The sequence below is a fragment of the Xenopus laevis genome, chromosome 1S, assembly GCF_017654675.1.
Source record: "Xenopus laevis strain J_2021 chromosome 1S, Xenopus_laevis_v10.1, whole genome shotgun sequence".
Classification (NCBI taxonomy): domain Eukaryota; kingdom Metazoa; phylum Chordata; class Amphibia; order Anura; family Pipidae; genus Xenopus; species Xenopus laevis.
In genome coordinates this window covers 182,593,440-182,621,284 of record NC_054372.1, presented here as the reverse complement: position 1 = coordinate 182,621,284, position 27,845 = coordinate 182,593,440, and the positions used below count along the sequence as shown (strand labels likewise).

The 27,845-nt window shown below is 39.7% G+C and overlaps 1 protein-coding gene across 2 annotated transcripts; it reads right to left on the bottom strand.

Moving 5' to 3' along the window:
• Window positions 1-27,845, bottom strand: emb.S (embigin S homeolog). 2 transcript variants are annotated; one of them, XM_041580577.1, is made up of 9 exons: window positions 27,644-27,845; window positions 19,880-19,966; window positions 18,745-18,919; window positions 12,613-12,701; window positions 10,839-10,966; window positions 4,249-4,531; window positions 2,206-2,239; window positions 2,049-2,126; window positions 1-331 (listed from the first exon to the last, which is right to left on the bottom strand). In XM_041580577.1, the coding sequence occupies exons 1-8, from the start codon at window positions 27,714-27,716 to the stop codon at window positions 2,069-2,071; spliced, it is 927 nt and encodes a 308-aa protein (XP_041436511.1). In that variant the 5' UTR covers window positions 27,717-27,845; the 3' UTR covers window positions 1-331; window positions 2,049-2,068. The 2 variants fall into 2 exon arrangements, with proteins under 2 accessions (XP_041436511.1, XP_018099985.1); XM_018244496.2 differs by having other exon boundaries at window positions 1-329; window positions 2,054-2,126.

Here is a 27,845-nt window from a genome sequence, read left to right as displayed (position 1 = left end):
CACATTGAAATAACATTTATCATTGAAGTTTGTTCCATTTGTACTTGAATTTCAAGAATTAATTTATGTAAATAGCGAATGTAATTGCTCCTATATACAAGAAGAATGCATAAAAGAGCTCTAGCCCTGAAGTCATATACATTTATAAAGGCAAGGAGAAAGAGTATACATAATAAGGCTAGTTGGAAGAGGTAATGCATCTCATCTGTATCCTCATCATCCAGGATTTCTTCACAATACATGGATTTACTTGAGTTATGAAATTAGAGGGTCTGGTGTATCTGACAGTATCGCTGAGGTCAGGCTGAAGGGCCCTTATCCAGTTGATTCTATGTAGACAAAAAGGAAACAAACAAAGCTGCTATTAAACGAGATTCCAGAGGCACTGAGATTGCTAAAGCGATATATATACTGGGATGAGAGCAGCAGATGACATGCTATTAGCTTTGGCCATTTCCTCCAAAATCAATATCAGTTTACTCATCTTAGAAAATAAAATGTATTTCTGTTATGTTTAAGTTGTCCTTAAAGGATAGTATATCATAGTATAGTATATGTTACAGCATAACACTCCAGTAGCTCCCTTTTTTTTCTTTCACATGCACACTTAAGTTTGATGGATCATGGCACTTAAAGGAGAACTAAAGCTTAACTAAAGAAGTAGTTAGACATGTTGTACATTATATTTTGTGCTTCTGTACCAGCCCAAGGCAACCACAGCCCTTTAGCAGTAAAGATCTGTGTCTCCAAAGATGCCCCAGTAGCTCCCCATCTTCTTTTCTGCTGATTCACTGCACATGCTCTGTGCTGCTGTCACTTACTGTGCTTACACAATATCAATAGCTTGTCACAATATAAGGCTGATTAGTAATTAATACAGATAATTACTACATGGCAGCACAGAAACCAGTGCAATTAGCATCAGAATTGAATAATCAGCCCTGTAGCATCAGCTTATATTACAGGGGAAGCTCATTTTCTGCTGGATAATTAGTGACGAGCCCTAAGCTTAGCTTCTCAACAGCCAATCAGAGCCCACTGAGCATGTGAGTGTCACAGACACTTTCCAAGATGGTGACCCCCTGTGACAAGTTTGATGTCCTGGATCATTGCTGTTATTGACAAGCTGAAACTTTAGGCTGGTGCAATAAGTTCACTATATAAAATATTTAACTACATTCATTTTAGGGTTAGTTCTCCTTTCAAATGGCAGTTAATGCAAGAAAAAAGCTGACTGAATTCTATGGCTAGACATGCCATATACATGTTTTGGAAGAGAAGCATCAATGTGTGCACTTAGTTGTAATTCATGAGAACAGGCTGCCTGTAGCATTGGTGATCCCTGTAAGAAGCAAAGACATACAACTAGCTCTTTCCTCTTGTGTTCATAAATTAATTCTGGTGTATTTTTTGGGGTGTTGAAGAAAACCCATAAAACAATATGAGACTTACACAAAAACTCAAAAGTGTCCTTCCATGTTCCCTAAAGGGATTGTTCACCTTCAAATACTTTTTTTCAGTTCAGTTTGGTTTTAGATAGTTCACCAGAAAGAACAACTTTTTCCACTGACTTTCTATTTTCTATTTGTGCCAGTTTTTCTAATATTGAATTTCATTTCTCACCTTCTAAAGCAGCTCTGGGAGGGATCTTTGATGGGATGCAAATGGAGGCAGTACTGTATTCATGAGCGTTAGTGATGGACACATTTATTCGCCAGGCGCGAATTTGCAGTGAATTTCCATGGTTTGGCAAATAAACTCAATAAACCGGCAACAATTTTGACTATTCCGACTCCGGCGACAATTAAACGCACGTCCATTGACTATAATGAGCGTCAAATTGTCAATTTAGACACCCACAAATTGACGCCGGTGTCAAAACTCGCTTTTCACAAATTTTTTGGAGAAACGGGATAAATTCGCCCAAGTGTGCAGAAAAAAAGATGGCAATTTGCACTTTGCAAACGAGCCTCTGCTCCACACAATTCTTATGGCTACCCTTGCTTTCTATCCCTGACTCAGAATGGCTTTTTACAAGGAACAATTCATTTACCTTTTATGCAGCAGGTTAAACTTTGCGTTGCCTGGCTGCACTGGTTTCAACACTACTGCTCTCCTCCGATTTTCTGAAATGGAAAAATTAATATTAAACAAAGAGTCAAAAGTAAATAGTTTGTATCATCTGATCTGAAGAAGGTCACTTACAGGTTCTCAGCTTGCTCTGTGTCATTCTGAGCTTCTGTAAAAGAAACACATTTTGACATTACTAGACGTGAACTATATAAAAAAAATCACAGCACGTATTTCTTAAATTAAATCCACGGTTTCATAGAAAATATGGTACAAAATATGCTTTTCCAATCAAATTTGAATAATGTTGCCAAGTGGTAGAAATTCCTCCCTCCTACCCTTACTACAGATGGGTAACTTTTGGGTAACTGTTGTACTGCTGCACCAATGTTAACAGGGACATTTCACATCGAATAACTATCAGGAAACAGTGGACAAAAGTCCTAAAAATGGAATAATCCTGGTAAATCTGGGACATACTGTATCTGCTTTAATTACAGTCATTGCCTTTCTGTGCAAGGCCATTTGATATGGTGAATGTGCATGAACAAGGGCAGCCTTGGGTTAAGGGCATTCTGCTTGAAACACAACACACCCTCAAAATTTATAATAGGAGTATTCACACCAACGTGAATTACTATGTCTTCCCACTGAGTGCAAAGTCACTGACCATTGATTAGGTAGCACGGAATGAAGACCATTAGAGAGACAACAATAGAAGTCTCAAAGATGGACAACCACTCAGGCAGGTTTTTTTACATAAAGCTTTATCCTTAAAACAATTCCTTGTTGGGATCCAGATATAGGTTAAACTGTTAGCTATTTTGCTGGGGAATACTGTAATTTCTTTTGACATATTGGCTCAGGTATAGTGATGGGCGAATTTATTCGCCAGGTGCAAATGTGCGCCGAATTTGCGCGATTCGCCACTAGCGAATAAATTTGCAAAACGCCCCTCAAAAAAACGGGCGCCGGCGTCAAAAAAACGGATGTCGGTGTCAAAAACGAGGCGCCGTTTAATTCGCGGTTAATTCGCAAATTGTTCAGCGAAACGCCGCAAATTCGCCCATCGATATTCAGGTACTGACAACACTACACAATTAGGGGCAAATTCACTAAAGGGCAAATTTTCATCTTGATAGGCTTCCTCACTCTCCGTGCAACTTCATCAGGCAAAATTCGCAACCACTGCTAATTCCCTAAAATGCAAAGTTGCATCTAGGCAGCCGACCAACACTGGCGAGCATTTCATACTGAACTACATATAGGTCATGTATAAGTCTTTATTAGAGAGGTTTGTGCAAATGCTTGAAGTGGCCACTAGTGATGGGCGAATTTGCGCTGTTTTCCAGCGAAATTCGCGAAACGGCGAAAAATTCACGAAACTAATGCCGGCGTCAGTTTATTTGGCAAAAATGCACCGGCGTCCAAAAAAACGGACGCCGGCTCCATTTTTTTTACACCACCGAATTTTCGCCAGCGAATTTTGTGCCCGTTTGACAAATTTGTTCACCGCCGCCGAATCACGCAGATTTGCCGTGAATTCGCGCGTGCCAAATAAATTCGCACATCACTAGTGCCCACTTATTATTACAAATGTCCAAGGAAGCAAAATAAAGACAAAAGAGATCCTCTAATGCCATAGACATGAGCCCACCCTAAAACAAATGCGGCATGCCCCTCAAAGGGTTTATTTAAAATGTTAAAACAAAAAGTTTTAACAGTTACAACTTTTAAAGACAATCCCATGCCAGTATTTTTTATAATTTTTATGACTTTCCAGGATACAGGATATGATGTCACTGACATAAGATTGAGGAGGATGTAGCTTCATCTTATCAGTTTGCCTGGTCTAAGCTGGCCAAGGAAACTGTGGCAAAAGGGGTAACGTACTGGAAAATTCGCACTTTAGTGAATTTACGGAGTAATGATCCTTCACCTGAGCAATAGTGCGTCTGGCGAAGGGCGAGAAACTGCGCTAGCGATGCTCTCTTTTGGTAATTGTCCACTATGCCTGTTAAGGAATTAGCGATGTCCCTGCGAATGGGATTTCTGGAGAATTTTCGCCAGCGACGGCCACCTCGCCCTTATATTATAATTATAATTTTAGCCTTATCATGGGAAACTATTGTTTCCACCTGAAATATCTAAATGTAGAATAAATATGTGATGTCTCACCTGGCTGAGATGGTTTCTTTTTTGTTTGCATCTCATAGAGCAAAATAACAGCGACCAGGACAGCCACTTCAGCCGCTATTATAAAGAAAATCCTGAGAGGAACCATGTAACTGAGAACACTGAGCTTGACGTGCCCTTCACTTTCTCCCACTTTAAAAACGGCCTTGCAAATGTAGGTCCCGCTGTCTTTCTCAGAAAGATCTGAAACGTGCAGCTTTGTTTCATTGGCTCGTTTGTGTTCAACGACATACTTGGTTGAGTCTAGAGACATATTTAATTGTACCTAGAGTTTAAAAAAAAGTGAAATGTCAGATATTATTGATTGACTGACTCAATATTCTGATTTTCCCATCCTAGTAAACTTATGATACCTTTAAGGGCTAGACCTTTGCAGTTAGAAAGATAATTTAAAAACGCTCTGCCACAGCTACAATGATGGGCATAAAAGGTACATGAACTGTTTAACTTACATGCACAAGAACAGCACTTCATAATTTTCTTAGATATGTTTGTCAAGGAAGGGAAAATGCTAAGTACCGTATATACTCGAATATAAGCCTACCCGAGTATAAGCCGAGGTACCTAATTTTACCTATGAAAACTGGGAAAACTTATTGACTCTAGTATAAGCCTAGACACAACTACAGCCCTTTCTCCCAGCAGCGCACATTCTGCCAAAGCGACCCCCCCAGCGATCAACCGAACTTCTTTGCAAAGTTGATGGTGACAGAGAATTGCCAAACGGATTACTGTGTGCATTGTCCCACTGTCCCACTACCATGTGCAGAGGGTGCTGTGTGATATTGCCATCACTGTTAATCCTTGATATAACCAACAGAGGGCGCTGTGTGATATTGCCATCACTGTTAATCTTTCGTATAACCAACAGAGGGCGCTGTGTGATATTGCAGTCACTGTTATTCTTTCATATAACCAACAGAGGGTGCTGTGTGATATTGCAGTCACTGTTATTCTTTCATATAACCAACAGAGGGTGCTGTGTGATATTGCCATCACTGTTAATCTTTCATATAACCAACAGAGGGCGCACTTTTATTCTTTCATATAACCAACAGATGGCACTGTGTGATTTTGCAGTCACTGTTATTCTTTCATATAACCAACAGAGGGTGCTGTGTGATATTGCAGTCACTGTTATTCTTTCATATAACCAACAGATGGCGCTGTGTGATATTGCAGTCACTGTTATTCTTTCATATAACCAACAGAGGGCATTGTGGGATATTGCAGTCTCTCCCCAAGTGAACTGTTGGTATAGGAATGATTTAAAGTGACTGCAATCTCAGCTACTGCCCGCTGACCCGAGTATAAGCCGAGGTAGACTTTTTCAGCACATTTTGGATGCTGAAAAACTCGGCTTATACTCGAGTATATACGGTACAGTAAATAAAACAGAAATATTTGACAGTACTGCCAATGAACCCACACAACCTCCCACAGAGCCCAGAGCATGATGTATTGAATGCAAATTGAATAATACCTTATGGGTGCACCACAAAATGTTTAGGAGTTAAACTGGCTAGCAAGTTAACCATATTTCCTACAACTGAAGCTGGCCACTATTGAGGTGGTCCTGATAAGGTAACCAAATGACAAGGTCTTTGGTCAATATAGACACCCAAGCTGTGTTCCAAGGTAAATCCAATTATTTGGAGCCAACAATCAAATTACATGGGGGACTGAGAAGACCCATCACAGGCCGGTATGTTGCTGAGTTAATATTGGCCAGTTTATGGCCAATTTCATACACAACCACCATTGTTTTCAGCATATTCTACTTAGAAACTTACATAAAAAAAATTGAAAAAATTGATCTGACAGGTCTACCAGAGTCTTGTTCCATTTTTGCTCCTTTGAAGATGTTCTGGGCAAAAATAACTAATGGGAGCCTGGTGAGAACTTAAAGGAACAGTAACACAAAAAATTAAAGTGTTTTAAAGGGATTCTGTCACAATTTTTATGGTGTAGTTTTTATCTATAAATTACACTGTTTACACTGCAAATAATTCACTCTACAATAAAAAATGTCATTCCTGGACCAGCAAGTGTATTTTTTTTTAGTTATAATATTGATGTGTAGGTGCCGTCTCAGGTCATTTTGCCTGGTCATGTGCTTTCAATATACAACACAGCACCGCAGATGCAGGATACTTAGTTTAAAAAGCCTTTATTGGAACATATGGCTCACGACCTGTTACAGAGCAACGTTTCAGGCCTACTCTCGGCCCTTTACCAAGCTACTATTTAAATCCCGTTGTTACAATTTATAGTCTTCTCACACAGTGCCTTCTAGTGGCTCACACTTATCATATCTTAACAGATCCAAAATAAAACCATTTTTGTTGCAGAAAATGTGTCACTTATCTCTTTTCTTTATAACTATCTCTCTTTGTATATTTCTGACTTGATCTGTCCCTCGTGCACGTCTGGTTTTAACATGATATATTCATCTAGACTCGTCCATAGTCTGCAAAAAAATGTATAAAATACAATGACAAGATATTAAAATAAACATTAAAATCAATCTGTCTTCCAATAATAGGAGGATAGTTACCTGAATATAGGGTGTAAATCGTACTCACGATTAAGGCCATGGGGTTCTAGTGTCTCCAAAGTACGTATCCATTTCACTTCCTTTGTTAAGAGTTCTTTAACTCTGTTACCTCCCCGACGGGATATTGGTACACTGTCTATTATTTGTAATTTTAACTGTTGAACACCATGGCCTTTTTCAGTGAAATGAGCAGAAATGGCTTGGTCAAGTTTTTTTAATTTAATGGCTGACTTGTGTTCTCGAATCCTTTCCTTGACTGTACCGGTAGTTTGTCCTACATACAATTGGCCACAAGGACATTTAATAACATAAACCACAAATGTGGATGTGCAGGTAAAGTACCCTTTGATTTCTATTGGAGTGCCCTTGCGGGATGATACACTGTATTCCCCTTGAGTACATTCCAGCAACAACTGCAAGATAGACAGGGAAAGGATCCATTATTCCTGGGGCGTAATAAACGCTGTTTCATCAGATTACCTCCCACATCAGCCTCTTGTTGCTAATTTTTTTGCTATGACTTCGTTATATGGAAAGCTAAACTCAGAGATAAGGTTATTTCAAATAGAATGAGGTTTATTGAGTTTAACAACGGAATACAGAATGGTTTTGCTTTGGGAAAGCATTGAATGTGACACCGAAGTGTAACACGAGGGCTTTGCCATAGACACTCCTCACAACTTTTATAGATTAACATGGGAGTGCACATACATACGTAAATGTTGGAAGAGAACTGAATGTTCTTTTGTACAGATATTTCAACTGAAAATAGTTTCCTGCTTACAACTGTCCCTCAGCCTTGCAGTTCTTTATCTGTTAAAAGCAGACACAGGGATGAACTCAGCAATAAAGAAAACACTTCTGTACAAAGAGGCCTCATCTAGTATCTGCTGACACTCTGAATTCTGTCAGTAGCTTACAAAGTGGACTCTCATCACGGGGGTGTCATTTATAAGAGAAATAATAAATAGGGGAACATCACCCCTCCCTTCACCTTTCCTGCCTCAGGCAGCTGGTTTTTTATGATCAGAATGATAGGGGCATTTGTTATTAGATTTTATTATTCTTACACTCTGACACATAACCATTTGACGTCATTGGAATAGACTGTTCTCATATAAATGTGGTCACATAAAAAATATATTATCAATCTACACCTCCATCCCACATGATAGGGGTGTGGAGGCTGTCCGCGTCGAGCTGGAACAGGAGTCCTTGTTTTACAATGTTTAGAGCTAGTGTTGCATAACAATTATTTTTTGTTCCAGAACAGTTTTTACATGAAAATTAAAGAAATGACAATGGGGTCAAATGTGGCCCCATCCTATGCAAATATTTTTATGAACAACTTTGAGAACAGATTCATCTATACTGATAAGAGATTTCAACAACATTGATTAGTGTGGCTACGCTTCATTGAGGATGTGTTTGCTGTATGGACGGGGCCACATGGGACCCTACATACTTTTTTTTGAAGAGATTAAAACAGCATTACCAAATATTAGGTTTACACTTCATACTGATCATAATCATATTGCATTTTTGGATACTATGGTTATCAAGGAGGGGGGCCATTTAATGACTGATCTTTATGTCAAGAATACGCTGTTGCATTTTGATTCCTTCCATCCGATACAAACCAGGAAATCACTGCCAAAAAAAGGATAGTGTCTGATGAGAATAGGATGATTGAACAATTGGATATAATGGAAGATAAATTCACACACAGGGGGTAGCCCACACTTCTTCTTAAACAACAGAGATCTGTGGTACTGAGTGATACTGGTGAACATAGACATACAACAAAAACTAAGAGAATTCCTTTTGTCTCAAGATCTACAACATTAAGTGGAGAGATTTCCAGAAATATTCAGAGGCATTGGAGCCTACTTAAGGATGGGATTCCTAATGTAGAAGCGTTTAGGCAACCCCCACTAATGTCCTATAAAAGAAATAAGACTATTGGATCAATGCTGGTTAGAGCTGATGTGGGAGGTAATCTGATGAAACAGAGTTTATTACGCTCCAGGAATAATGGATCCTTTCCCTGTCTATCTTGCAGTTGTTGCTCGAATGTCCTCAAGGGGGATACAGTGTATCATCCTCGCAAGGGCACTCCAATAAATATCAAAGGGTACTTTACCTGCACATCCACATTTGTGGTTTATGTTATTAAATGCCCTTGTGGCCAATTGTATGTAGGACAAACTACCCGTACAGTCAGGGAAAGGATTTGACAACACAAGTCAGCCATTAAATTAAAAAAAAACTTGACCAAGCCGTTTCTGCTCATTTCACTGAAAAAGGCCATTGGGGTGAACAGTTAAAATTCCAAATAATAGACAGTGTACCCATATCCCGTCAGGGAGGTAACAGAGTTTAAGAACACTTAACAAAGGAAGCGAAATGGATACGTACTTTGGAGACACTAGAACCCCATTGCCTTAATCGTGAGTACGATTTACACCCTATATTCAGGTAACTATCCTCCTAGTATTGGAAGACAGATTGATTTTAATGTTTATTTTAATATCTTGTCATTGTATTTTATATATTTTTTGCAGATTATGGACAAGTCTAGATGAATATATTATGTTAAACCAGACTTGCACGAGGGACAGATCAAGTCAGAAATATACAAAGAGAGATTTTTATAAAGAAAAATGTATTTATTTTGGATCTGTTAAGATATGATAAGTGTTAGCCACTAGATGGCACTGTGTGAGAAGACTATAAATTGAAACAACGGGATTTAAATAGTAGCTTGATAAAGGGCCGAGAGTAGGCCTGAAACGTTGCTATGTAACAGGTCGTGAGCCATATGTTCCAATAAAGGCTTTTTAAACAAAGTATACTTCATCTGCAGTGCTGTGTTATATATTGGAGTATCGTAACCCAGATGGGAAGTGGATCACAATACACGTGCAACTGCAACCACTGAATCGTATGTTGGTGAGTGCTGACTGAACTACAAGTTTCTGGTCATGTGCTTTCAGAAAGAGTCAGCACTTTAGGATGGAACTGCTTTCTGGCAGGCTGTTGTTTCTCCAACTCAATATAACTAAATGTGATGCAGTAGAACCTGGATTTTACTATTGAGTGTTGTTCTTAGATCTACCAGGCAGCTGTTATCTTATGTTAGGGAGCTGCTATCTGGATACCTTCCCATTGTTCTTTTGTTTGGCTGCTGGGGGGGGGGATAGGGAGTTAGTGATATCACTCCAACTTGCAGTACAGCAGTAAAGAGTGACTGAAGTTTATCAGAGCGCAAATCACATGACTGGGGGCAGCTGGGAATCACAATATATCTAGCCCTATGTCAGATTTCAAAATTAAATAAAAAAAAATCTGTTTGCTCTTTTGAGAAATGTATTTCAGTGCAGAATTCTGCTGGAGCAGCACTATTAACTGATGCATTTTGAAAAAAAAACATATTTTCCCATGACAGTATCCCTTAAACGTAATGAAAATATCATGTACTGTTGCCCTGCACTGGTAAAACTGCTGTGTTTGCTTCAGAAACACTACTATAATTCCTATAAACAAGCTGCTGTGTAGCAATGGTGGAAATTGAAAAAAAGTCTATATGGCACAGGTTAAATAGTGGATAACAGATAACACCATTATGTTCTACAGAGCTTATCTGCTGTGTAACCTGAGCCTTTTCTCCTTTGAATGGCTGCCCCCATTGCTACACAGCAGCTTATTTATATAAACTATAGTAGTGTTTCTGAAGCAAACACACCAGTTTTACCAGTGCAGGGCAACACTGCATAATATTTTTATTACTTTAAAACAATTTCAGGTTTTGACCTGGAATTAAAAGTACTTTCTGGAACACCATTCAGATGCATGTTGTACAGCGTATGATAAGGGTCGATCCAAACATGACATAATAAAATAAAACCCCCTAACAATCAATTAAAATAGTTGTCTAAAACACTGATTATGTGGAATGTAAAGCAGATTAAATGTATCCGCTGAAGTTTGAAGAATCACTGATTTCCCATCTTACCTTTTCACTTTCATTGACTTTGTACCAGATCCATTCGATTGGGTTGTACTTGGAACTATCACATTTCATGACAACGGAATCTCCGTTATAAGTAACGAAGGGTTTGTCGGCACCCTTAACTGTAGGCACTGAAATATAGTGAAAATAAATTAAAAAGTTAATTGCTTTAGATTGATCATTAGTGATGGGTGAATCTGACCCATTTTGCTTCGCTTAAAATTCACCAAATGGCAAAAATTCGGTGAAATGTATTGAAGTCTATGGGTGAAAACATTTTTTTTTTTTGACGCAAAACACATTTTTTCACATCTATGGACATCATTTTTGCAGTAAAAATTACTATTGCTCATAAAATTAAGAACAGGCTGAGGTAATTAGCAATCTGGTAATTGGCCCAAAGATTAATTCATCTGTGCTTGAAACCTGTCCTCAAGATATTCCCTGATCTCAACCCTGCTGTTCAGGCTAAGATCACACAATGTCTCGCTGCCATAGCATTTTGTGTGTCCAAGACCAAACTGCTCATATTCCCACCAAACCTGGCTCTCCATTTAAAATTGGAGTTAACAATGTCCCCCTACATTTTTCCCCCCCACAGTTTCCCAAGGCAAGGGTTTAGGTGTCTAGGACATGCCACTTCTTTCTAATGAACATTGCAAACATACGTCCCTTCTTTTTGTCCTTTTCTAGGAAATTGGTCTGTCCTCTCCAGGACAGACTCTTGTAACATACCTGTATTACTAGCTGGTTTCCTAGAATGTCATCTTCACCCAGTCTATTCCAGCCTTACTGCTTCTGCAAGTATCATCTCACCTGTATCTACACCTCTCTTTACCACCTCACTACTAAAGTCTCTCTCCTGGCTCCCAGTCCAGTAGGGCATTAAGTATGAAATTCTTATCCTGTCCTTCACAGCCCAGCATTCTTCTGTTCCTCTTTATATATTTATGTCCTCATATACTCACTCCAGGTTTCTGTGCCCAGGCCGGGACAATCTGTTGGCCATACAGTTCCTCTCAATAGCCGAGTTGTGCAGTAAGTGTTTCTCTCTGATTGCCCCATGCCTCTGGAATGCTCTACTATCTTGCATCAGGGAAGCTCCTACACTAATCAGGGAAGCTCCTACACTAATCAGGGAAGCTCCTACACTCTGTTCTTAAAGATCCTTTAAAAATCATTTTCTAGGGGAAGCATGTCGCTAGTCTTCCTCTGCAATAACAGACCCTTAACCTATACACTTGTTCCCCTAACCATTTTGTCTTCTCTTCCTAATAGTTTGTTATATCTTCTGGCAGTATTGCCCTACATTCAAAAGCATTTGTGGAACCTACAATACTCCAGCTATGGCTTCTGGTAGAGTGGCATGCCTTCATTAGTCCTAACCCAGTAGCTCAGGAAAATAACAGAAGCAGCTTCCCATAGGTGCAGAAAATATCAATAGATAGTGTCGGACTGGCCCACCGGGATACCAGGAAAACTCCCGGTGGGCCCAGGTGTTAGTGGGCCTCTTGCTTCTAAACATTTGGCCTATTTCATGGTCATTTTTTATTTCTTTATGGGAAAAATGCTTAATAATGGGAGAATATTGTAAGTAGATATAAAAGACTAGAAGAATAAAGAGGTTGAGTGAGTAGAGGAGGAAAAGGTCCACGGTTTTAGGTTTTCTGGTGGGCCCAAGGTCTAAGGTTTTCTGGTGGGCCCCTGGCACCCCAGTCCGACACTGTTTACCACATCAGAACCACAAGAGTTCATAAAATGTAATGTTACTTCTTACCGCTTATATGAAACTCAGCTCTGACTTCTGAACTTCTGTTAAAAATACAAGTATAGATTCCAGTCTTGCTAGGGTCTGATAGTTGAAATCTAAACAGATTAAAAATGTTTTGTGCTGTATATTTTGTAGGCACGCAAAAGTTTTTTTTACACTGGGGTTTAATTGCTTTACTTAAAGGAAAACTATATCCCTGAACAATGTAGGTCTCTTTAAAAAGATATTGCATAAAACAGCTCATATGTAAAACCCTGTTTCATGTAAATAAACCATTTTCATAATATTATACTTTATTAGTAGTATGTGACACTGGGTAATCATAACTCGAAAATTTCCATTTTAGAAACAAATCACACAAACAAACCATACATGTTAGGTCACATGAGCCAATTAACAGACAGAGTTCAGTCTTTTGCTTCCACACTTCTTCCTGTTACAGTTAGAGCTGCAGTATTTCTGGTCAGGTGATCTCTGAGGCAGCACACAGACCATCACTAAATGGTGGCTCAAGACAAGAGATGTAAAAGGGCAATAGTTACTTAAATATATATTCTAGTTTGATAAGATTCTTTAATATGCCACTTAATTTGATATAAACTTTCTGTTGCTTAAGTATTCATTTTGGGGGTATAGATTTCCTTTAAAGTTGACGGAAAGTTAAAATCAATACCCCCCGTGATTCAAGTCAATTATCTGCGCCCCCAGCCTGACACTACTCTTCTTCAAAAAACACTCCAGAAAATGTTCTGTTTCATGAGCACTCAAACGGCCATGATACCATCTTTTTCCAGTGTCCCAGGCGTTCCTGTGCCACACTTAGGGGCAGATTTAATAAGGATCCTAGTGAATTTGTGAAGAAAAAAACTTCGAATTTCGAAGTAATTTTTTGGATACTTCGACCATCGAATAGGCTACTTTGACTTCAAATTCGATGCGAAGTAAAAATACTTTGATTATTCGACCATTCGATAATCGAAGTACTGTCTCTTTAAAAAAAACTTTGACTTCAATACTTCGTCAAATTAAACCTGCCGAAGTGCTATGTTAGCCTATGGGGACCTTCTAGAGCATTTTTTTGTAGTCTAAATAAAATCGATCGATGAAATCCTTCGAATCGTCCTTCCTTCGACCGCAGGATAGTCAAATTCGATTCGATATTCGAAGTCAAAGTATTTTAATTAGATGGTCGAATTTCAAAGTATTTTTATCTTTGAATTTCGACCCTTGATAAATCTGCCCCTTGGTGATTGACTGTATTTTTTGTTGGTTTCATGACCCAGTTTCCTTAAGCCCATGGGATCCAAGGCGCACAGTACAATATGGCGGTGCAGTGCTCCTCAAACAGTACCAGAAGTAACAGTAACAGAAGCAGAGCACTAGTTTGGGGTAAGAATCACTTAGGGAGCTCCAGTGACTTTAACTTTCCTTTTCCTTTAAATAGAAGACTAGTACTAATCTGACTTCTCAAGTAGTGATGGGCAAAATTCGCGAATCGGCCGCGAAAATTCGCCAGTGTCAAAAAAAATGGCCGTGAAAATTCGCCAGTGTCAAAAAAAGAATGGACGTCGGCGTCCGTTTTTTGGATGCTGGCGCAATTTTGCTGGCGAATGTGCGCCGGCATCCTATAAAACAGATGCCGTTTCGTGAATTTTTCGCCATTTGCGAATTTTGCGGGAAATTCGCACATTTTTCATCGAAGCGAACCAGCGCAAATTCGCCCATCACTATTCTCAAGGTGACTTTTAGCGACAATGAAACCTGAATCGTGGGAAACCTGATGTTCTGGAGAGTCAGGTTGACATTGCTTGATAGGGCCAACTGAGTAACTACCAACTGGCAGTGCAGTAAGACAGAGCTTGCAGGACTTGCATTCTCCTTTAAAGGGGTGGTTCGTCTTTAAGTTATCTTTTAGTATGTTATAGAATGGCTAATTCTAAGCAACTTTTCAACTGGTCATCATTATGTATTTGTAGGGGACAGGAAGAATCCTTCCCCTGTTTGTCTTCCAGTGACATCATCCAGCCCAGTTGCATGCTGGATAGTGAACCGATTGGCTGGGAACCCCAGTGCATCCTGGGGAGAAAGGGTGTGCCTGACTTTGGAGCCAAAAACACAGGGTCTCCCAGGGAGAGAGCTGAGAGAGCCAGCGTGAGTAGCTGTAAGACTGTGAGGTGCAGAGAAGAAGCTGCTGAATCTGGGGAGATTGAGCCCAGCCTGTCCCCTGCCAAGTTGCTGCAAACTCAGAAGGAGAAAGGTGCCACTAGTGAGATTGATTCTGCTGCAGAGCTGTGTGTGATCTCCAGTGTGAATTCCTCTGAGAGCACCCCGGTGAGTGAGCCACCCAAGGGAGGATACTGGCACGGATACAAGCGTGGGGCCCCATACTGAAGACAGCTTTTAACCCTTTACCTGCTATGAGAGAGCTGCTGCCAACATTAAAAAGGGAGAGGTACTTTTGGGGAATAAGGTAGCGCTACCTGGGGAGTAAGAGCTCTGGGGAAGGGACAATCATTTGAACTGTGTGATTATTAACCCCTTCAGGAGGATTGGGACTGTGATATCTACCAAGGACTGTGATATCTACCAAGGACTGTGTGAAGCAACAGTTAAGCACCTAATAGTGGTTTAGGGAGTGTCCCACGTGTCCCCAGTGTAGGAGTGCAGAGTGTATTAGTTGCCCAAGTGTTTACTTTTGTTTATATAAAGTTTATATTGGTTCAAATTGCAAACTGTGTGTTTTATTATTCCTAGTGTAACCCCCTGAGGTGTCTTCCTCAGTGTTCACTAGGTGGAGGCACTGCGCTGTAATTCCCAGTTCCCAGTACTTTTCATATGAAAAAGGGACTCAGGGCCCCTGGATTGCCAAGGGTAAGTGGTGATTTAAAGAGACAGTAACCAAATTAGTGTTACATATTTTTTATAGTTTTTTTATTTATTTGCTTTCTTCTTATGAATCTTTCCAGCTTTCAAATGGAGGGGGGGGGGGGGTTCACTGACCCCTGGTAAAAACCAAATGCTCTGTAAGGCTACAAATGTATTGTTATTTTATTATTCCTCTTTATATTCAGGCCTCTCCTATTCATATTCCAGTCTCTTTTTCAAATCAATGCATGGTTGCTAGGGGAATTTGGACTCTAGCAACTTTTTTTGATGTAAATTGAAACTGGAGAGCTGCTTAATAAAAAGCGAAAAAAACTCAAAAACACAAATAATAAAAAAAATGAAAACCAATTGCAAATTGTCTCAGAATATAGTAACATAGTAAGTAAGTTAAAGGTTGAAAAAAGACACACGTCCATCAAGTTCAACCTTTTAGTTTTTTTTTTGTTTTTGTATAATCTGCCTAACTGCTATCACTCTCTACATCGTACTAAGGGGCAGATTTATCAAGGGTCGAATTTCGAAGTAAAAAATACTTCGAAATTCGACCATCGAGTTAAAACACTATGTAGAAGGATTTTTCAATGAATTTTGCAATCGAACGATCGCAGTAAAATCGTTCGATCGAATTCGAACGATTTTAGCGTATGATCGACGATTTTACTTCGATGTGTAAAGACTTAGAAAATGATTGTAGAAGGTCCCCATAGGCTAAGCAGCACTTCAGCAGGTTTAATTTGGCGAAGTATTGAAGTCAAAGTTCTTTTAAAGAGGCAGTACTTATTGTCTTATTGATTATCGAATATTCAAATATTCAAACTATTTTTACTTCAAAATTAAATTCGAAGTCGTAGTATCCTATTCGCTGGTCGAAGTATCCAAAAAATTACTTCTAATTTTTTTTTACTTAGAAAATTCCCTCGAATTCACTTCGACCCTTGATAAATCTGCCCCCAAAAGTTAATTTAAAAGTAAACAACCTCATCAAGGTAAAATGATGAGGAATTTAGGATATGAAGATTTATTTACTCAGGGTGTGAGTCTATTGCTAACAAGGAAAAATCTCCTGAAACACATCACATGAACAGATGATGAGGTGAGATACAGCAACAGCAAAATCATTAACTGTAATCTAAAAGTTTAGCAGCGCAAGCACAAAATGAGCAAAAACAACATATCCAGAATACTCTGGACATGGGGCTTTCTGGATAATAGATCCATAATTTGGTATACTTTATACCTTAAGTCTACTAGAAAATCATGTAAACATAAAGGGGCAGATTTATCAAGGTGTAAAATACTTCGACCACCCTAATTGAAATACTTTGACTTCGAATATCGAAGTCAAAGTATTTTTCACCGAATTTGGCCGATCAAAGTAAAAAAATCGTAAAAACGATTTTACTTCTATGTGTAAAGACTTAGAAAGTGAAGGTTTAATTTGGCGAAGTATTGAAGTCAAAGTTTTTTTAAAGAGACTTTGATTATCGAATGGTCGAATATTTGAATGATTTTTACTTCGAATCGAAGTCGAAGTAAATTCAAAGTCGTAGTATCCTATTCGATGGTCGAAGTATCCAAACAATTACTAAGAATTTTGAATTTTTTTACTTTGATAATTCCCTCGAATTCACTTCGACCCTTGATAAATCTGCAGTGCAAGCACAAATTGAGCAAAAACAACATATCCTTGTTATCTAGAGTGCTCAGGACCTGGGGCATTCCGGATAATAGATCTTTCCATAATTTGGATCTTTATACCTTAAGTCTACTAGAAAATCATGTAAACATTAAGGGGCAGGTTTATCAAGGGTCAAATCTCGAAGTGTAAAATACTTTGACCATCGAATTGAAATACTTCGACTTCGAATATCGAAGTCGGAGTATTTTTCAACGAATTTGGCCATAGTACGATCGAACTAAAATCAATTGTTTAGCGTACGATCGAACGATTTTACTTCGATGTGTAAAGACTTAGAAAGTGGTTGTAGAAGGTCCCCATAGGCTAACATAGCACTCCGGCAGGTTTAATTTGGCGAAGTATTGAAGTCGAAGGTTTTTTTTAAAGAGACAGTACTTCGATTATCGAACCGTCGAATATTCGAACGATTTTTACTTCGAATCAAAATCGAAGTAAATTCGAAGTCGTAGTATCCTATTCGATGGTCGAAGTATCCAAAAAATTACTTAGAATTTTGAATTTTTTTACTTCGAAAATTCCCTCGAATTCACTTTGACCCTTGATAAATCTGCCCTAACTGTAATCTAAAAGTTTAGCAGTGCAAGCACAAATTGAGCAAAAACAAAATATCCTTGTTATCTAGAATGCTCAGGACCTGGGGCTTTCCGGATAATAGATCTTTCCATAATTTGGATCTTTATACCTTAAGTCTACTAGAAAATCATGTGAACATTAAGGGGCAGGTTTATCAAGGGTAAAATTACGAAGTGTAAAATACTTCGACCATCGAATTGAAATACTTCGACTTCGAATATCGAAGTCGAAGTATTTTTCACCGAATTTGGCCATAGTACGATCGAAGTAAAATCGTTTGTTTAGCGTACGATAGAACAATTTTACTTCGATGTGTAAAGACTTAGAAAGTGGTTGTAGAAGGTCTAACATAGCACTTCGGCAGGTTTAATTTGGTGAAGTATTGAAGTCGAAGTTTTTTTATAGACAGTACTTCGATTATCGAACGGTCGAATATTCGAACGATTTTTACTTCGAATCGAAGTCGAAGTAAATTCGAAGTCGTAGTATCCTATTCGATGGTCGAAGTATCCAAAAAATTACTTTGAATTTCAAATTTTTTTACTTCAAAAATTCCCTCGAATTCACTTCGACCTTTGATAAATCTGCCCTTAAATAAACCCAATAGGCTGGTTTTGCTTCCAATAAGGATTGATTATATCTTAGTTGGGATCAAGTACAAGAGGCTGTTTTATTATTATAGAGACTGCCTTTCCGTAATTCAGAGCTTTCTGGATAACGCGTTTCCTTATAACGGATCCCATACCTGTAATAGCATAATTATTTTCCCAAAAGATAGGAGATGGGTGGTCATGCTTTCCTAACATAATGCAAGAAGCAGTAGCAGTGATTTGAACAAAAGCAGGGAACCTTAGTGGCAGATGTTAGGATGCACCAAGAGGACGGGGGGGGGGGAGAGAAAGAAATCAAGAAAAACATAAAAATTGCTGACTTACATTTCCAGGACCTGTTGTTTAAACACAAAAGGGCAATGTACTCACTCATAAACGGTGTGACATGTATTTCCCGCTGTATTATTCACATTAAGCAACTTTTCACTTTCATGTTGCCAGACGACATCACAATCACCAGAATCACTAGAGAGCTTGCACTCCAGCCTCACGCTCGTAGCGTTGCTGATCAATATTTTCCTCTTCTGTGTTTCCGCTGACCAGTCTGCATAGGAAAGACAACAAACATTGCATATTGGGTACAGGTACGGGATCCGTTACCCGGGAACCCGTTATCCAGAAAGTTCTGAAAAACGGAAAGGCCGTCTCCTATTGACTCCATTATAATAAATGAATCCAAATTTTAAAAACTGACTTTCTTTTTCTCTGTAATAATAAAACAGTAGCTTGTAAATGATCCCAACTAAGATATAATTACTCCTTATTGGAAGCAGAACCAGCCTATTGCCTTTATTTAATGTTTACATGATTTTCTAGTAGACTAAGGGGCAGATTTATCAAGGTTCGAAGTGAATTCGAGGGAATTTTCGAAGTAAAAAAATTCGAAATTCGAAGTATTTTTTTGGATACTTCAACCATCGAATAGGCTACTACAACTTCGACTTGGAATACGATTCGAAGTAAAATCGGTCGGATATTCGAAGATTCGATAATTGAAGTACTGTCTCTTTAAAAAAACTTCGACTTCAATACTTCGCCAAATTAAACCCGCCGAAGTGCTATATTAGCCTATGGGGACCTTCTACAAGCATTTTCTAAGTCTTTACACATCGAAGTAAAATCGTTCGATCGCACGCTAAAATCGGTTGATTCGAACGATTTAATCGTTCAATCAAACGATTTTACTTCGATCGCAGGATGTCCAAATTTGGTAAAAGATACTTCAATATTCGAAGTCGAAGTATTTCAATTCGATGGTCGAATTTCGAAGTATTTTACACTTCGAAATGCGACCCTTGATAAATCTGCCCCTTAAGGTATAAAGATCCAAATTATAGAAAGATCTATCTCACACAGACTCTGGAGGCCTTCGACTCTAAATAAAAATCGGGTCCCCTACATGCATAACAAAACAGAGAAAATGATAATTTAGTCAATGGGGTAAAGACTGCGCTCTGTCCAGAACGGTGGGGAAGAGAAATGATATGTTAAATAACCCTGGTACCTTTTATTTCAATAGTCTCCTTCACCACTGCGTTGCTAAGTACGTTTCTGTCATTTTCCACAGGATCACTGGGAGTTATGCTCTGGGCTACAAGAGAAAGATGAAAAAAAACCCCAATAATTTTTAATTTAATTTTCAGTCTCAGCTGATTAATGGTTTTAATGGAGTTACATACAGAAGCACAGATCCCCAGCAGCTGTCTCCTCCCTGAGATGAATGTGCCCATAAATTAATTCTATGCAAGGGAAACAATTTAAATCAGCCTTGGGCAGTGCCAGTATTTCGATTGGCCATCACATTTCTCATGACTGGACATGCAGGAACTTATAGCGGTGGTGGCACTTTGATGAAAACCATAATTTCGACAACTGATAATATACTGGAATCATAGATTTGTTTATACAGTAGTGTATGGCTGAGTTTCTTCTAGACCCTTCTGCAGGTCTACAAATCCAGGTCCATGCAGAACATCCCTCTCCATCATATTTTTAGAGGAAGCTCAAAACCAGCTTACCCTTTATTGGAGCATGGAAACCCAATATCTAGAGAAACTAGCTTTACTTAACTTTGCAAAGAGATAGTAGATAGGCATCTCTGCATAAAAATGCCATCTTTGTGAAATGTTCTTATACTGTGGGACCAGGTGGTTTGGAACAATGGCATGGAGCTCAGTCTGAAGGTCTCCTGGAATATGAAATATGAACTGGGCAGAATTCGCTCCCTTAGATACCCATGAAAACCTGAACATCAGTTAGGCTGTGATTTGGGGTGAATATCTATTTGCTGTCCTAGATTTCCATGAATTTTTGACTGAATGACTAATACAAGAACGTTTTCAGAGGGCCTGGAGTATCTCCAGTCCAAGATGGGCTTTTAGAGAGTATGGCATGTGGAACCTTCCTGTTGGTGAGTATTAGCCTGGGGCAGAAGAGATAATGCACCATTAGTGATGATGATTAGTGATGGGCAAAGCATATTCACTTGGAATTTCCGTGTTTCACCGCCAGCAAATAAATTCGCGAAACTGCGACGAAAATTCACAGGCGAAGAATCTGTTGCATCAAAAAGATTTGGGCGCTTCAAAATTATTCGGATACCCATTGACTTGGGACAAATTTGCCCAGCACTAATGATGATATTCTGGATCAGCAATGACATGTAAAAGGTCTGTTCCTTGTTCTGGATACCTCCTCCAGAGACAGAACAGATGTGTACAAATATCAGCAAAGCATAACGCCTCAGTAAAGTCTAAGGGGAAAATTCATCAAGGGTCAAATATCGAAGGTTAATTAACCCTCGATATTCGACTGGGAATGAAAATCCTTCGACTTCCAATATCGAACGATTCTAAGGATTTTAATCCAACGATCAAAGGATTATCCTTCGACCAAAAAAATTTAGGCAAGCCTATGGGGACCTTCCCCATAGGCTAACATTGGGTTCGGTAGCTTTTAGGTGGCGAACTAGGGGGTCGAAGTTTTTTCTTAAAGAGACAGTACTTCGACTATCGAATGGTCGAATAGTCGAACGATTTTTAGTTTGAATCCTTCGATTCGAAGTCGAAGTCGTAGTCGAAGTTCGACGTAGCCCATTAGATGGTCGAAGTACTCAAAAAAACACTTCGAAATTCGAAGTTTTTTTACTTCGAATTCTTCACTCGAGCTTGGTGAATGGGCCCCTTAGCGAAAGGTTTCGAATCCTTCAAGAAAGATATAGCTGGTAGGGATAAGCAAATTTTTTCACCTTGATTTGCTGCAAAAATTACGCCCATAGACTTGTATGGCGTCGTGCGTAAAAAAAACGGGCCCATAGACTTTAATGGCCAGCAGCAAATTTTTGGTGAAACGAAACGGGTCAAATTCGCCCCTCCCTAATAGCTGGGGTTTCACTGGTACTAGGGCTTTAGCCTATGGTGAGGTTCTCTAGCAGCACTAGTAGCATACGAGTAAAAAGGCCATACAGTGAAAGTTAATTCACCATGTGCTTCAATATCACCACATTTCAATAGATTACTATAGGATCTAAAGGCAGTTTTGGCTGCAGTGACTAGGAATGAATCATTGTGACACCACATAGAAACTTTAATCTTCTGTCTTGGGCTGGTCCTAATTGTATAACCATAACTCCCAACTGTCTGTTTTTTCGCAGGACAGTCCTGATTTTGACAGCTCAGCCAGCAGTCCCGGGTTTGTTACTGAAATATCCCGACATTCTCTTTGGCCTCCTGCCCTGAACAGCCAGAAAAAGATACAAAGTTTCTAACTTAATTGTCTTTTTGGAAGAAAGCCCGGAATAGATACTTTAAGAACAGTTTAAGATAAGCAGGTCTCTTGGGAGAACTTAGACTCACAGCTTAAAGGGCAATTCGCCTTAATTTGCTTAACTGAAACACAAAACTGAAACACATAAAAACCACAGAAATGTGTTCACCCTTTCATAACCTGCCAAATTTTGTATAATGAATATGGTAATTAGGGGGTGTGGTCACAAAATGGGCATGGTCAAACATTTTGCAAATCTTTTTCTCCCTCTTTCTGTATGGTATGGTATTACTGTAGAATGGCTCAGTCTCTACTATGCGAGACCTCCTGAATGAGGACCGCTACAGCAAACCTGACCAAGAAGTCCAACCGACCCTGCTACGACCTGGAAGTTTGATAAATAGAAGTAACAGACCCATATATTTGCACTGTAACCGTCAAAGGTTCCCACTTAATGAAACACAATTAAAACGTAACCTTTAATGATAAATATTAATAAAAGTATCTGTCCAGAAATTACCAAAGTTAAAATAACATTTTAGAACATCTGGATCGGACGCTGACGTTGACATGATTGTGTTCATTACAACATTAACCAGTGTGCATGTAAAATGTAAGGCCATAAAGCAGGTTTAAATTATAAAGATGCCTGCAAGGTTGTTGAGTTACTCCTGACTCCTAAACTTCTCTTGGTAAGGTTGGGCCTGGTTTTCCCTTTAACTTTTGTGTTATTTCAGATTTATCTATCGCATCTTTCCATCCAGTTGCATTCCATAACTAATAACTAATATCAGCTCCTAATCATAAATAGTCTAAAATAGCCAGTAAGAATGAGGGACTGTTATTTTAAGCTGCAGTTTATAGGCACACACAGCAGTTTATTTTCCTGAACATCTTTCATGGTGGCAGCTGCATGTATTGGAGTGTCAACGTGACGGTCGTTTAATAATAAATAAGGGAATTTAATTAAGTCATGAAAGTTGTTCGCATTTCAAGGACACTTTTGCGATTTCATTAAGGAAACATTATTTTAACAGGAAGTTATTTTGTGAAATATGCAGACACTATTTTCAACTCAAAAGTAAAGTGATAAAGTGATAAAATTGTATTTGCCATGCATCGAAACTGGCGCTTAAAGCTTGGGGTAATGGCACATGTATTTAAGCTGGTGAATCAGAGCATGATACTCCACTATCAGGGTCAGACTGGGCCGACAGGACACCGAGAAAAAATCAAGGGGGACCCGGGGCTCATCGCCCAGACCTGCTCCCCCAATTGGTTGCGCCTCTGCATTAGAACATGCATGCAGCGCATCAGCGTTTGCGCATGCGCGCGGCTCCACACCATTCTTTGTGAGCACAGCAGGGGAGGGGGTTCGCGGTCAAGAAAGTCAGGAGGGGGCCCTGTGACTGCCAAGGAGGACCCTTCAGGTTGTGCCCTAATGCTCCAGTCCAACCCTGCCCATTATCATACCTGTCATTCACATGGATGGAAATTGACTAACACCAACAATGACAGGAGATTTCTGGCTCATAAACAGGAGGTAGTAAGGTCTAGTAATCAACCAATCAGATGTTTGCCAGAGCAGAGTAGTAATTTTAAAATCTGACTGGTTGCTATGGGCATCTATGCCTAGTGCAGATTTTGTACCTCTTGCTATATTATCCCCAAAAAACTTTTGGGAAGTTAAATTGTAGGGATAATGAACAAAATGTCATAATGTACTTAGCAAATTAAGTAAGAGTAAGTGCACAGGACCTCTTATCTTTGCATGGATTTTGTGGTCAAAGCATCATTGCACCTCTGCCTAATGTTTTTAGGCACAATTTTCCCTTTTTTCTAAAGTTTATACAGGAACCGTGGTCATCTCCATGTTGCAGCTCCTATGATTCCCAACTGCAGTCAGGTGATTCCTGACACCCAAGGAATCAAATATCATAGGTGATGTTGCCCATAGTAACCAATCAGCAATTAGATTTGAACAGTCACCTACAAGTTAGAAAAACAAAAGCAAAGATCAGATTGGTTACTATGGATAACATCACCGGTGATAGTTGCCAATGTTGTTAATTATGCCCCTTAGTGTACTTTTTTACTTTTAACACAAATGTTTTAGGAAACAAGTGCTCTGTCAATATATCATTTTTTACACGGGGTGGCCCATTTATCAAAGTCCGAATTTATTTTCTGAAAAATACTATGACCAAAACCGGTCTGTTTTTTTCTTGTGTGGGAAAAAACTCGAAAAAAAATCATGAAAATAAAAATGAATTCTATGAATATTTCCACTCAAAAACTCAGATTTCAAAAGTCACAAAATCTTGGGATTATTCTACGAAACCCATCAAGATAACTTCGGGACTTCTCCCATTGACTTATATGCAACCTCGACTGTTCTGAGATGCCTGATTTTCAGATTCAGACTTTTTCCATTATTAGGGTATAATAAATCCTGAAAAATATGTGGGTTTTTTCCACTAAAAAAAAAATCTGATTTTATATTAAAAAAACACATATTTTTCTGGCTTTTGGTATTTGGAGTTTAATAAATAATCCCCTAAAATACCAAAGGAGCAAACAATAAGGGGAAAGGAGGAATGTTCCGGCACATCCAGCATTTGTCGCTCTGGACACACAATGGACCAATGGACACATGACCCTGAGAGACTTCATTGATTTAACATTTTAAAGTTCAAACTCTCCAAAAACATTCTGATAAATTAGATGAGGGCAAACAAAACTTCCAGCTGACCAACTGCCAGTTTATCCTGACTGAAAGAAAAAGGTTCTTTACTTCTTTCATATTGCAATTATAGACCCCCCCCCCCCCACAGGACTAGAAGTGCATCCAAAGTGTTATAAAAGCCACCAATGAATCACTTACTGTCACCGCTCTCCGTGGTGAGATCCGGAAGCTGAATGTCTTTCCAACAAAGGAACAGTGAGATCTACTTCCCACAAGTCTCTGGCTATTCACTCACTGTCACTTGCAACGTGCGATGGAAGGAAAGTGGTCCATATCTAGGGCAACTATTTCCATTTTATAGGTTGAAGGAAAACCCCTCAAACAATATAGGGCTCTATAAAGATATATTGCATAAAACAGCTCATAGGTAAAACCCTGCTTCATGTAAATCAACCATTTTCATAATAATATACTTTTCTAGTGGTATGTGCCATTGGGTAATCACAAATAGAAAACTGTCATTTAAAAAAATAAGGGCCGCCCCCTGGGATCGTATGATTCACGGTGCACACAAACAAACCAAACATGTTAGGTCACATGAGCCAATTAACAGACAGAGTTGTGTCTTTTGCTCAGGGTCGAAGTGAATTTTCGAATTAAAAAACTTTAAATTTCAAAGTATTTTTTGGTTACTTCGACCATTGAATAGGCAAAATTCGACTTCGATTCGAATTGGAAATACTTTGAATATTCGGCCATTTGAAAATCGAAGTACTGTCTCTTTAAAAAACTTCGACTTCGACACTTTGCCACCTTAAACCTGCCGAATTGCTATGTTAGCCTATGGGGACCTCCTAGAACCTATAGCCAAAATTTGGCTAATTCAATCGTCGAATTTCGAAGTTTTTTAACTTCGAAATTCGACCCTTGATAAATGTGCCCCCTAGAGTTGCAGTATTTCTGGTCAGGTGATCTCTGAGGCAGCATTCAGACCATCACGAAATGATGGTTCAAGGCAAGAGATGTAAAAAGGCAATATTTACTTAAAGGACCAGTAACATAAAAAAATTTTCCCAAAAAAATTGTTAGAATACAATGAAAAAAAAAAACACCAAGACAAATTAAAATTTAAAACAGCAAAGCCCTTATTAAGAAATAACTTACAAAAACTCCGCTTCCCCCCTCTTCAAAAAAGGCAGGTGCCTCCGGAACTGAACTTTTTTTAGCGGCGGCTGCTCTGTCCCTCTGTCGGCGGGTTCCACGGAAGCTGCAGGCCATTTGGCTGGAGGTGCATTACCAGGAGGTGGAGAAGCTGCCTCCTGAGGGAAAGGTACCTGCAGTACCCCTACCCCAACCCCAGCAAGAAGCGAGAACTGGCCCAGGCCACCGGACTCACCCCCATACAGATGTGAAACTGGTTCAAAAACCGCCGGCAGAGGGACAGAGTGGCCATCGCTAAGAATAGGTCAGTCCCGCATGTTCTTACTGCTTCTACTGGAGAGCCACAAACAGCACTCACACCTGGCTGCCCCCTCCGCACTCCCTTACAACCACCTGCACTCTTACCCCAGCCCCATAGCCAAGGTGCCAACCCCTCCTGGAATGCAGGCCCCAGGTCACCCCCTCAGCTTCTCTGCCTCCTGGTAATGCGCCTCCAGCCACATGGCCTGCAGCTTCCCATGGAGCCCGCCAATATCGCCTTTCTACTGCTGCTCCTGGGAGGAGGATGAAGAAGAGCTTGAGAAGGAGATCGGGGCAGAGGACACGCTGTCAGTGAATAGCCAGGGAGGAGAAATCGATGGTCGCCCTGTCGCCTTTTTTGAAGAGGAGGGGAAGCGGAGTTTTTGTTAGTTATTTTTTAATAAGGGCTTTGCTATTTTAAATTTTAATTTGTCTTTGTTTTTTTTTCATTGTATTTTAACAAATTTTTTTGTAAAATGTTACTGGTCCTTTAAATGTATATACCAGTTTGGTAAAACTCTTTAATATGCCACTTAATTTGATATAAACTATCTGTCGCTCAAATATTTATTTTGGGGGTTCCCTATTCCTCCCTACTCCGGGATAGTTTTCCTTCAACATTGGGCCAGTTCGACCCCGCGCGTCTATTTTCTCCAAATGCATTAAAGTCAATGGGTGTCCGAATAATTTAGACACGCAGCAATTTTTATGCGCACGAATATTCTGACACGTGCCCAATTTTTTTTTTCACCCGCCGGAATTTTCACAACGAAATTTATTAGACGGTGGCGAAACGTAGAAATTCACCGCAAAATCGCGCCTGGCGAATTTATTCGCCGATCACTAATGTTTACATGATTTTCTAGTAGTGTTTAAGGTATGAAGATCCCAGTTAAGGAAAAAAAATCCCTTATCCAGAAAACCCCATGTCCAGAGAATTCTGGATAACAGGTCCCGGTAATTAAAAATAGTTTTCTATTTATCATAAGCCATTTGGTCCCATAGCTGTATCTATGGCAGAATGTGGTTAAGACGCTGACGCACAGGGCGCAATCGCTCATTACATACAGCGCTGCGCCTCCGCGTGTCCTTGCGGCTGATCATCCCACATTAGATCCGGTCACCGTGATGCTGAACTGCAACACACACACATTCTCACAGTAACATACGGTTTGTGAATTACTGTTACCATTTAACCCGTCGGTACAGACGCGCGACTCCCCCACCCGCGACCCCTGGACACTTTGCGCACTGCGCCCACCCGGCCGCTCCCATTGACATTACAGCCCATGAAGAAGGTCAGGGGATCAGATGGGTAAGAGACAAAGGGACGTAAAGGAAGATAAAGCCACTCACCGGGCCATTTCTCTGCTGCCAGGAGCCCGCACAGGAGCGCATTTATTAACGGGGAGATGCAGGAGAGGCGCATGTTCCAGCCCGGCCGGGGTGCGTGTGTCAGTGGGTCGGGGTCGCTGAGCTGCAGTGAGTGCGCGCTCCTTTGCGCCCCGGGATGATGCGAGTGACTCACACACCTACATCTGTGGCCCGGGCTGCACCA

What these genes read in the sequence shown, in the direction of transcription:
- emb.S (XM_041580577.1), bottom strand. Translation starts at nt 27,716, where the DNA reads ATGCGCCTCTCCTGCATCTCCCCGTTAATAAATGCGCTCCTGTGCGGG. An exon ending in GGAGACTATTGAAATAAAAG is followed by an intron (nt 18,920 to 19,879) that starts GTACCAGGGTTA and finishes TTTCCTATGCAG; the next exon opens with ACTGGTCAGCGGAAACACAG. An exon ending in AAAGAAACCATCTCAGCCAG is followed by an intron (nt 2,240 to 4,248) that starts GTGAGACATCAC and finishes TTTCTTTTACAG; the next exon opens with AAGCTCAGAATGACACAGAG.